The 12,722-nt window shown below is 45.7% G+C and overlaps 1 protein-coding gene across 1 annotated transcript; it reads left to right on the top strand.

Annotated features, from left to right (window-relative positions):
- Window positions 1-991: 991 nt before the first annotated feature.
- LOC310792749 (purine nucleoside phosphorylase-like) lies at window positions 992-12,264 on the top strand. The gene is made up of 6 exons (XM_083654482.1): window positions 992-1,126; window positions 2,756-2,925; window positions 3,173-3,276; window positions 8,180-8,355; window positions 10,828-11,018; window positions 11,736-12,264. The coding sequence occupies exons 1-6, from the start codon at window positions 1,110-1,112 to the stop codon at window positions 11,930-11,932; spliced, it is 855 nt and encodes a 284-aa protein (XP_083510608.1). The 5' UTR covers window positions 992-1,109; the 3' UTR covers window positions 11,933-12,264.
- Window positions 12,265-12,722: the final 458 nt, after the last annotated feature.

Raw genomic sequence — 12,722 nt, 5'->3', positions numbered from 1 at the left:
AGGAATGGTGCTTTATACAGTAGAAGCAATTCTATTTGATGAAGCATTTGAGCTTCTTCTACACAACATTTTGGTTAGCCACATATAATCATTTCTGCTTGTATAACTTACAACATGTATCAATGACTGCATTGTGATTGGACTAGAGATGCACCATGATTGCTGATAGCAGCAATGCGGTTAATGCAGAGGCCATGAAACGTGTGAGCATGTTGGAGCACCTGACACCAACAGGCTTGTGGAGAACCACTTGTTGGTACTGTACTGATTAGCCATCTGTTGTGCTTATAAGGTGCATAGGCTACCTATGTCTTTGCATCATTGCTATTTTCTGGATAATAATTTATCTCTTTGTTAAGTAGGCTGCTAGCCCCCCCCCCACACACACACTACACTCTACTCTAGTCTCTCACATACACAGACTACAATCTGTAGACTATATTATGAATAAATGTCACAAAGATTTGCGTCAGGGTTAAAAAAAATGTTGACTATGTACATTTTACTTCACAAATTAAAATGTAGGCTATTAAACTCTGAACTGCACTAATGTATTATAAAGGTCACTGACTAACCTAAAGTTTTTCTTTTCATTGAGCAGGTTTGTTCTTTCTCTCTCTCTCTCTCTCTCTCTCTCTCTCTCTCTCACACGCACACGCACACACACACACACACACACACACACACACACACACACACACACACACACACACACACACACACACACACACACACACACACACACACACACACACACACACACACACACACACACACACACACACACACACGACTATTTCCCTTCCCACTGTTCCCAGTCTCTCTGTCACAATACGGATCACTGAGCTGCCCAGTCTGCTAGAAAATTGGATTTAACCCTTTAATCCGGCAGCGTCCACACACAGGCCCCGCCCCTTCGTCCCTCCACCGCCGTGACGTCACCGCGCAGCGTGACCTCCTCCTCCGACTGTCACTACTGTCACAACCGCTTCACACAGAAACTCCATCAGCCGCTCAATAAGCTCCGGTAAAGTCAGCCACGGCGTCACCCAGCAGCACCTTAATAACACCGGCTCATCAGTAGACTTCGTCCCCGCTCATCAGCACACATGGAGGCGCAGTGCAGGTAAGACAGGCAGCCTAATTACATTCACTGACAGGGTGGTTGTATGATGTTGGTGTGCTAAGTAACACACGTCTCGATATACAGACTAGGCTATTTGAAAATCATTCTAGGAGAGGCCATGGCTGCATGTTTATGTGGTTTATTTTTGCATGTTTATGTGGCTTATTACACTAATTATCTGATCAGGCCAGAGAATAAACGAGCTGACGTTATCTCGCATGCAACAGGTGTTCGCACAATGCTTTTTTCTAGACAAAATGCAGCTGCCTACATGGAGCATAGCTAATGGATTTGCATTTTTTTTATTGTAGCCTATAAAAAAAAGTAGACTACAAAATAATATAAAAAAAACACAATCTTTATGGCACATGTTGCACAGTTGGTTTGACACCATTCCACTCAAAGGTGGGAACTGGGAAGTGCTTAACTTGTTAACCAAATCTGTTAATACAAACGTATTTTTTGAATGTCAAACGGATGTTGAATTAAACTAACTTATTAACCCACGTCATAAATAATTGGAATTCCTCTCGTGACTAGCCTGCTAGAACACCTCCGCTTAAAGAGCCAGGCGTGTTTCCCCGGGTTGAGAGAGAGAGAGAGAGAGAGAGAGAGAGAGAGAGAGAGAGAGAGAGAGAGAGAGAGAGAGAGAGAGAGAGAGAGAGAGCACGTGGTAGAGCGTAGGAAGCTGTCACAGCTGGCAGACTCGTTTGTAGAGAAGTGCTGTGTTGTGTCTGTCAGCCAAACGCGCACAGCGTGGTTGCGTGCGGGCCGCGGGGCCGCGCCGTAGCCTCGGTGCCTGCCTGCCCTGCTGCTGCGCGGGGAGCGCCGCGGGCGCCCGGCGGCTGAATGGAAAGTGCTGATTCAGCACCAGGGACAGCTCCACACACTGTGGCGGACTCGGAAGTGAGCGGAAGGGAAGGGGGTTAGTTCTCACCCCCATCATGGTTCTCACATAATATCAATAGCCTAATCATGTTTTGCTTTAATTTCGTCCTGGTGCGGACTGGAGGACAAACCTAACCAAGACAATCACTGTCATGCAGAGTAGGAGTCTGTTTTTGAGCTGGAATTGAACAAGCTATAGCAGCTATTCTGATAGTTATTTCTGACAGCCTACATACATCTATCTCCCCCCTGCTGCTGCAGGGTGAAGCGTTATCTTGTTTTAATAAGACACCTTAAGGGATTAAGGAGCACTCGCAGAGTTATAGCTTTACAAGCACATTTATAACCAGAACAAGTTCATAAATCACAGTTTATAATCTACTATGATTATAAACTGTGGATTGCATACTGTGGCGATAAAAGTGATTCTGATTCTGATTCTGATTCTGATTTACGATCACCCCAATGGACGTCGCTACAAAGTCAGCAACATTTCGCTCATCGCTCAACTTTGATTTTGTAGCTTGTCACAAGCGGCGTGTGTCTCATCAACAGTAAACAAGAGAGCAGCTGCAGTTGAAAATGATGTTGATTCATGATGACTCCATGGTGATAATTATGTTTTGAATGATAATGATAATGATGACAATGCCTTTTTATGCCATGAAATGCCATTGATTTATCAATATCATGATTTGGTATTAATTGAGATGAATCACGATGATCTTCTGTTGTCTTCAGCTCCAGTTATGACGACTACAGGGAGACAGCAGACTGGCTGCTGTCCCACACAGAGCAGCGTCCTAAAGTGGCCATCATCTGTGGTTCAGGTCTGGGCGGTCTGGCTGGTCTGCTGGACAACAAGACTGTCTTCCCTTACAAAGACATCCCACGCTTCCCCACCAGCACCGGTAAGCTGCCTCTCTATCTGTGTGTGTGTGTGTGCGTGTGTGTGTGTGTGTGTGTGTGTGTGTGTGTGTGTGTGTTTGTGTGTGTGTGTGTGTGTGTGTGTGTGTGTGTGTGTGTGTGTGTGTGTGTGTGTGTGTGTGTGTGTGTGTGTGTGTGAGAGAGAGAAAGGTTAAGAGAGTGTTAGTAAGATAAAACTATAAAATAAGTACGTATGTGATACTAACAGCTGCTCATATGTGTGCTGGGCAGTGCCGGGCCATGCGGGTCAGCTGGTATTTGGGAGTCTGCAGGGTCGTCAGTGCGTCTGCATGCAGGGACGCTTCCACTTCTATGAAGGCTACAACATACACACGGTGAGCTAGTTTAGTCCTGACCACTGATGGCGTTACATGTCACATGATCACAACACCTCCACTAGTCTTACTTATCATTGCCCTCAGACGAGGTTAGTTGTATTTCCCACTGGCTCCGCCCTCTGGGGCGGATCCGTCTAGAAGACTCCAATCCGTGCTCTGGGATTGACACAGAAATCTGCATGCACATCAGCCGTTAGCCAATAGGATGAGGCTGCCCTGTATTAAGCAGGACGGAGCACTACCACCACACACGGCCAAGAAATGACCTCGTCAAACAAGACCTGCTGAACAAGCTCCCTGCCTGGTGTGACGCTGCTAGCTAGCTAGCTAGCTACTTAGGTGGCTAACTAGCTCCCACTCCAACGTCGATGAGGAAGCTACCAACGTCGCCTCGGGCATGCTGCTGCCTCGGCGCCGGTTGCCAAGCTGGTGATCGAGCTCCCCGCCTGTCATTGCGATGCTAACTAGTTGGCTAACTAGCTCACTTTCCCTCATAGTTTAGTTGTTGCGCCACATGACTAGGTTGGGTTTGCCTTCAACAGGAGAGGAAGCAACCCCCGTACCCAGCCGATGGGCAAGCTGTTGGGGTTGCAGCTGTTCAGAGGGCGATGAGAGTGCCGGTTCAACACGGCCATCATGGCTGTGACTGTGTCATAGCCCCCTTTCTTAGGTTGCCGGGTCACACCTCGACCCGCGTCTTCAGAGACACAGTTGGGTGACCATCCCTCAGTCGGCCAGGGGAGATCTGGCTCGCAGGTCAGGCCCCGCCCCCATCCCTGCCTTCAAGAGACGTTGGTATGCTCCGTCCTGCTTTATACAGGGCGACACCATCCTATTAGCTAGCGGCTGATGTGCATGCAAATTTCAGTGTCAGTCTCCGAGCACGGATTGGTTGAGGCTAAATGGATCAGTCCCAGAGGGGTCCACCACCAGTGGTCATATAAGAGATAAACCTCATGTATGTACATGGAATTTACTTGAAGCACACATTGTCAGTATCAGGCAATACTGTTGCTATTAGGATTCAAACCAGCAACCCCTTAAAGATGGTCTCCCTGTCTAACTGCCACTGGCAGATCACTTTATCCATGGCTAATGGTGAGCACTGTAAGAAGCAACCTGCCACAACGCATAGCTGGAACTAGAGATACAGATCTTTAGGAATGAACTAGTCTAATAACTATTAGACTAGTTCACTTTAAACTAGTTAACTATAACTATTAATTATTAACTAGTATAATGATAATAATAATAATACATGGGACTTATATAGCGCTTTTCAAGGACTCAAAGACGCTTGAAAGGAAAGTGAAAACAATCCTTTATCCTTCGCTGGATCTTACCCTCACATGAATAGTCTCTTAGACGTCTTCTTTACTGTGCAGCTTTGCTGTGTTGAGATTAGATTAGATTAGAAGAAACTTTGCTCATCCCTGTGCGGAAATGAGGTAATGCAGAGATCTGGACTTTTTCACTTGTTCCATGTCTTGCAAGTTTACAGTGTAACAACTCTGGAAAAGAATGAGATGAACAGATGCCTGAAACAGTCAATTGGATTTCAAATGAACGACTGAGTTTCACACATAACAGTAACATACAGAATCGATCATTTATTTCTCTTAACACATTCACTGCCAGACGTTTTTTTTTTACTGTAGTTAGCTTCTGCCAGAGGGTTTTTTTGAGGATTCTGGCTCATCTTTCAAGACCCGAGGATTCTTTTCTGCTAAGATTTTGTGAACACACAATATCTCAAAAGAACTAATAGAATGTGTGCTTTCTCTGTCTAAAAGAGTTAGTTTGTAGAGTTAGTACTTATGTAAGCATTAGCAGTTGAATACAGCATGGTTTCAGCGTCAGAAAAATTATTCAGAGATAAACGGCTTTTTGTGAAATTCGATAGAACAGTCACTTTAACCATTCATTTTTGGCATCAGTAAGAGTCAGACATCTAAACAATAGTTTTGAACAGTAATTTCCTCCATAACAGCAGGAAACCCCCCTCTGCTTCCAACTCCTCCCTCCATGTGTGTTCTCCTCCTGCCTCCCTGGCTCTCCAGCGGGCGTGTCACAACGAAGTTGCTGCTGCCTGGCTGCTGCCTGTTTGCGCGGCCGCTGTTTGAGGAAGTCTGGGTGGACTCGCTCGTTTCGTGGAGTTTTGGTTGAGAGCTTTGATGCGATTCTGGTCATATTTATGCTGCGTGTTTCAAAGTGTGCATCCAATCTATTCTTGGAACCCCCCACCGTTGCCACCGCTGTGCATCAGCGCGAAAGTGAAAGCGTTTTCGCCATCAATTTTACAGTATGAGAAAGGCTTCCTCGCGCTTTTCCCTCCAGACACTCAGTGGGTCGGTAAAATAGATTATACACATTCAATACCTCCAATTCTGGTGTAGGAGACGTAAAAGGGTTAGATCAACGTCCCACCGTCAAAAAAAAAAAATCGATTCTGAAAACGTGTTAACACGTCGTTGGCAGTCAACAGCTGGATTCTGAAAACGTGTTAACACGTCATTGGCAGTGAACGTGTTAAGACGTTTCAGTTAAAGGAACACTCCGCCCATTTGAAGTCTGTCATTTAATTTGACAGTTATTGAGTGTTAAGGTGTGGACCAGTGACATCACTGGTCCACACTAACTCAAATTAATAAGTCATTAACTCAAATCCACTCTCAATAACTGTCAAACTAGATGAATGATGAATAGTTTGACAGTTATTGAGAGTTGATTTGAGTTAATGAGTTATTAATTTGAGTTAGTGTGGACCAGTGATGTCACTGGTCCACACTTTAATACTCAATAACTGTCAAATTAAATGACAGACTTCAAAACAGTTTACAGTTTTCTGATATACTACTGATGTTCTAATGATACAAAGCTGGTTGAAAATGGGCGGAGTGTTCCTTTAAGCCGCCGTGTGAGCTGCTTTTTAAAGTGGATTTCTGTCACAAACCGCTGTGCTGATGTATTTCCTATGTATGTATTTTCTTGTCGGAGTTAAAGACAGACGAGTCACAGGGTGATCGAAGAAAAAGAGGAAGTTTGAGATTGGATTTTTTTTTTTTTAATCACATCGGGGGAAAGGATTTACAGTCTCGTTGTAGTTTCACACGGACTCCGGTGTAGAAAAGCACATTGTAATTCTCCACCACGGAGGGTCCACCTAGACACAATCTATTTGGTGTCTGTTTGCCCGTTTTGAGGAAAACTGTTCTCAGGGACGCGCTTCCTTAGATTTGACTCCCTCCTCATGACATCATTGTATAACAAGGTCACATCAGGTTGTAATGACAATGAGTTGTCCTTAGTCGGCTTTTGACCCACAGGCTGTAGCAGCGTATAAATAATAAAAGAATAATCGTAAAACTTTACGATGTGTGATCAGCTGGAGAGTCGCAGGGATCGTCGTCTTTAATAATAAAACCACACAATCTCATTGGCAACGCAGGTCTGGTCTTTGGCCCGTTGTAGATACTAGATACTGTTTGTCATTTTATCACCAGCTGTGATGACCTGCGTGACCACATAAAATAGTCCATAAAACCCATCCGAATGAATAAAATCCAGCTCTTCAGGTGACATATTAATATGCCGTGGGTTGTTTCGCCCTCAGTTAACTGCATCAAATGAAAACATTGCTATAGTTAATTGAAGGTAATACTGAAATAAATTCAACCCAAAAAGACCCAACATCCATAAATGAAGCTTTTACGGGGGTAGATAGTAAACATGAAACAGAAAGCCTTTTGTGCTTTCCATTCATAAAGGACTAATGCTCAAGATTGGGAATTTATTTCCATAATAATAATAATAATAATTGATTGCATTTATATAGCGCTTTTCTAAGTCCTCAAAGCGCTTCACATATGGGGGGGGGGGGGGACTCAACTCATCCACCACGGATGTGTAGCCCCCACCTGGGTAATGCACGGCAGCTAGTTTGCGCCAGAATGCTAATCGCTCGTCGTCACACATGAGCTACGTATCACGGTGTCGAGCTGAGGATGGAATGTACCAAGTAGATATTGAGGGATGATGACAGTAGGTGGCCATGATGGAAGGAAGGCCTGTGTGGGGTTACACCCCTACTCTTGCAAAGAGTGCAGATGGGATCTTTAACGACCACAGAAAGTCAGGACCTCGGTGTAACGTCTGATCCAGACGGTGCTCGCTCACAGGACAGAGTCCCCTGTCTCTGCCCTGGAGCATTGGGGATGGGGATATTCATGAGACCAGAAGGAAGAGCACCTAAGTAATCATAGCCCCATGTTTTACCTTCTTATCTTATTTCTTTTACTTTTCATTTAATCTTATTTTAATGTTTTATTATTTTACTCTTTTATTCTTTTATCCAATATCTTGCTGCTGGTTTTTATTGTTGATTTTATATCCTCTTTTACCTACGGGTATGTATGATTTAAAACACATTGTACAATAGGGCTGTGCAATTTTATGTCTCAGTTGGCATCTGCCCACTGTTTCTTAGTGCAATGCTGTGTCTGTCCTGTTTGTGTGCTCTTGTGTTTTCGTAACGCCGGATGTGGCTACGCGCACTTTTTGCCCAAGACAAATTTCCTTTCTGGGACAATAACGTTTATCTCATCATCTCATCTCACCTCCTACTGGTCCTCCAACACTAGTTCCAGCACCATGTTCTCCCATCCAAGGACTAACCAGAGTCAGCCCAGCTTAGCTATATTAGTTATGTGAGTAACGAGCCATAGAATAAAAAACAATACCAACTTTGAAATACAAGTTGATTCCTCTCCAAGTGTGATGCATTCCTCCCTCGAGTGACCACTAGGTGACGCATATCTCCTCACTCTCAACTGTGTAATAACTGTAGAAGAAGACGATGGTGTGTGTGTATATCTGAAGAGTGATGCGTTTCCTTCTCCAGGTGACGTACCCGGTGCGAGTCTTCTTCCTGCTCGGTGTGGAAACTCTGATCGTGACCAACGCAGCTGGAGGCCTCAACGGCAGCTTCAACGTGGGTGACATCATGCTCATCAAAGACCACATCAACCTGCCAGGCTTCGGTGGACAGAACCCGCTCTGTGGGCACAATGATGAGAGGTAACAGAACCCGCTCTGTGGGCACAATGATGAGAGGTAACAGAACCCACTCTGTGGGCACAATGATGAGAGGTAACAGAACCCGCTCTGTGGGCACAATGATGAGAGGTAACAGAACCCGCTCTGTGGGCACAATGATGAGAGGTAACAGAACCCACTCTGTGGGCACAATGATGAGAGGTAACAGAACCCGCTCTGTGGGCACAATGATGAGAGGTAACAGAACCCACTCTGTGGGCACAATGATGAGAGGTACAGAACCCGCTCTGTGGGCACAATGATGAGAGGTAACAGAACCTGCTCTGTGGGCACAATGATGAGAGGTAACAGAACCCGCTCTGTGGGCACAATGATGAGAGGTAACAGAACCCACTCTGTGGGCACAATGATGAGAGGTAACAGAACCCGCTCTGTGGGCTCAATGATGAGAGGTAACAGAACCTGCTCTGTGGGCACAATGATGACAGGTAACAGAACCCGCTCTGTGGGCACAATGATGAGAGGTACAGAACCCGCTCTGTGGGCACAATGATGAGAGGTACAGAACCCGCTCTGTGGGCACAATGATGAGAGGTACAGAACCCGCTCTGTGGGCACAATGATGAGAGGTACAGAACCTGCTCTGTGGGCACAATGATGAGAGGTACAGAACCCGCTCTGTGGGCACAATGATGAGAGGTACAGAACCCGCTCTGTGGGCACAATGATGAGAGGTACAGAACCTGCTCTGTGGGCACAATGATGAGAGGTACAGAACCCGCTCTGTGGGCACAATGATGAGAGGAACAGAACCCACTCTGTGGGCACAATGATGAGAGGTACAGAACCCACTCTGTGGACACAATGATGAGAGGTACAGAACCCGCTCTGTGGGCACAATGATGAGAGGTAACAGAACCCGCTCTGTGGGCACAATGATGAGAGGTAACAGAACCCACTCTGTGGACACAATGATGAGAGGTAACAGAACCCACTCTGTGGACACAATGATGAGAGGTAACAGAACCCACTCTGTGGACACAATGATGAGAGGTACAGAACCCGCTCTGTGGACACAATGATGAGAGGTACAGAACCCGCTCTGTGGGCACAATGATGAGAGGTAACAGAACCTGCTCTGTGGGCACAATGATGAGAGGTACAGAACCCACTCTGTGGGCACAATGATGAGAGGTAACAGAACCCGCTCTGTGGACACAATGATGAGAGGTACAGAACCCGCTCGGTGGGCACAATGATGAGAGGTAACAGAACCCGCTCTGTGGGCACAATGATGAGAGGTACAGAACCCGCTCTGTGGGCACAATGATGAGAGGTAACAGAACCCGCTCTGTGGGCACAATGATGAGAGGTACTGTACAGCACACAGGAATTTGGCATGATCTTTTATAACGGGCTGTGTCCACAGGGAACTTTTTTTTTTCTTGGCGGAGCTCTTTGGATATCAAAAATATGAATAATGCCCAGAGCGTTTCCAAAGCGCACAGACAGCACCTAATGTTAGCTAGCTAGCATAACAAGGTAAATAGCAAGCTAACATCAACCCATTAAAATAATATATTAATAATTCTCACCCGGAACCTTCAAGCAAAGATATCGCTCCAGGCTTTGCTTTTGACTTCTTTTTAGTCCCGTCTCTTCCTCGATTTTGATTGGTCGGTCGCAAAAAGTGACAATGATGAGCGGCGCTCTTCTCCAATAGCTGAACTGTTTTCTACTTGTTTTCTACGCGCTGAAATGCCAGGTGTGCTGCTGGGAGGAGGAGTGCTCCTATAGCGTTTATTTACCATATCAAATTAGTTGCACTGGCTGTTCCCTGTGGACACGGCCCCTGAAACGGCTTTCAGTCGTCATATAAAATCCAGTTTAAGAGCATCAACTGAATTCCAGCCAGATCAACAGGATCTTTGCGTATGAATATTTTCAAAGATACTATCGCGTTTTCTATATTCAAACATAGCATATTGTATGTTAGCATTTCTTAACTGTCGCAGCGATTGTACATTAACGGAACAGTGCTACAGTATTTTCCAGATAATTCCTTTCGTGCATACTGTATTTAGTTGCACCAATACCACTGTTGCTGTCCGACTACAAACGCTCAACTCAGATTATTTTAGCCTCATCAAATAGCATCATGGCAGTGCTTCATTCATTATCAGTGGACCTCATGGACACAAAACAGGAATACTTTGACATGGTGCCAGCTCCATGTCACATGATGCCAGCTCCATGTCACATGATGCCAGCTCCATGTCACATGATGCCAGCTCCATGTCACATGATGCCAGCTCCATGTCACATGATGCCAGCTCCATGTCACATGATGCCAGCTCCATGTCACATGATGCCAGTTCCATGTCAGTATCCATGCAGCAAGCATGTAGAAAGTGGGCCTCGAACCATTGGCACACCTGTATCTTACAGACTCTTCTGTAGCGTTCCTTCACTGTCTCCATGTCTCCTCCTCAGGTTTGGTCTTCGTTTCCCGTGCATGTCTGATGCATACGACCGTGATCTGTGGGCTCTGGCCAAGCAGACAGCAGAGGAGCAGGGCTGTGGAACGTTCCTACAGCAAGGGGTTTACTGCATGGTGCCTGGACCAACATACGAGACCATTGCAGAGTGCAAAGTGCTGCAGCTTCTGGGAGCTGATGCCGTGGGTTAGTATGGAGCTGCTTCAACAAGACAGCAGTCACACTTTAGACAAATCACAAGTGCACAGCAGCATACTGGCCACGTTTGCATGCCATACAGTTAGTGGCCGTTCACACCGTACGCCAAAGCCACGCTGAAGCCACGCCGAAGCCACGCTGAAGCCACGCAGTTTCATTTCAGGGTCCTTGTTAACAGGTGAGGCCGTTCACACCAGCCGCACACCACGCCACGCTGAAGCCGCGCTGAAGCCATGCTGAAGCCGCGCTGAAGCGATCGTTCAGGATTCAGTCCTATTTTCTAGGCGTGACGCGTGAAGCTTGAAGCTGCCAGGCATGAATTCAATGGGAGTTGTGGGCGGGTTCAAGGCGCGCCGAGCAAGGCGCTGGGGAAAAGAGACGTGTGAAAGGTTAAGCTGCCTCAAGCTTCAGTTCTGCATGGCTTTGGTGTATGGTGTGTTTGAGCTGTTAAGGTCTTATTCAGGTGAAGCTGTTTATACATGCACCTTTGGTGAGTTTACTCTATAAATGAGTTATGATGTTTACATGTGTCGACCTAGTTGTATCAGGGGGCTCAACCTGTCTGTGTGTGTGTGTGTGTGTGTGTGTGTGTGTGTGTGTGTGTGTGTGTGTGTGCGTGCGTGCGTGCGTGCGTGCGTGCGTGCGTGCGTGTGTGTGCGCGCGTGCGTGCATGCGTGCGTGCGTGTCTTTCTTCCCTCTGTCTAGGTATGAGTACAGTCCCGGAGGTGATTGTGGCTCGTCACTGTGGCCTGCGTGTGTTGGGCCTGTCCCTTATCACCAACAAGGTGGTGACAGATTATGACAGCGCGGAGAAGGCAAACCACGAGCATGTGCTGGAGACTACCCGCCGACGAACCCAGGACCTCCAGAGGCTCGTGAGCCACCTCATAGCCAAGATCTAGCAGCTTCATGCATCCAAGATCCGCTGGAGAAATAAATGGGATGGGATTCAATCAGAGCTATGTGGTGACCCAAAGAGATGTGGTAGTGCCTTCTTCTTCTTGTATTCTCTCATATTGCCAATATTTAGGTTATTATGATCAATAAAGGATCCCATTACCGGATGACAAAAAAAAAAAAAAAAAAAATCTATTCTACTCCACTGCACAAGCTATGCAAACCCCTTCTACTGCGCAACATGGGTCAAAATGTTATTTCATGCATGGCCGAGGATTTCTTTGCTATATCTTTTGAAATCAATTTATTTCATAAATTAATATATTCCGAGTATTCATTAAATACCTTTTGATGATCACAAATCATTATTTTCATGTCTCCTTTCTTTGTGAACAAAAGTCATTTTTGTATATCAAGTTTACCTATGCAAGTGTGATTTAAAAACAAACAAACCATAAAGACATACTAAAATCACAAACAGCTAAAAATGTGTGTGTCCCTTGAAATTATGAATGAACATCTGCATAGTAACAGGTTGACCATCGTTCACTTTATTGTCTAATCAACATTATTGTTTCCTCCGTGTGGGAAAATGTTGTTGTCAGAGCATTTGACTCTAAGCTTCTGGCTGTTCTTCTGGCTCATGTTCTGGAGTAGCAAGCTCTACAGGACATTCACTGAGACAGACTACAGTACTGCGTGATGATTAGACCATGTATGATTACAAGTTTTATTACAGAGTGCAACCAAATTGTTTATGGAGACTCAGCTGGACTGTGGTAGACTGTGGTGTCT

Source organism: Poromitra crassiceps (assembly GCF_964638095.1).
Source record: "Poromitra crassiceps genome assembly, chromosome: 18".
NCBI lineage: Eukaryota > Metazoa > Chordata > Actinopteri > Beryciformes > Melamphaidae > Poromitra > Poromitra crassiceps.
Note: the sequence above shows the minus strand (reverse complement) of the source record. Positions and strands in the feature narration are given on the sequence as shown.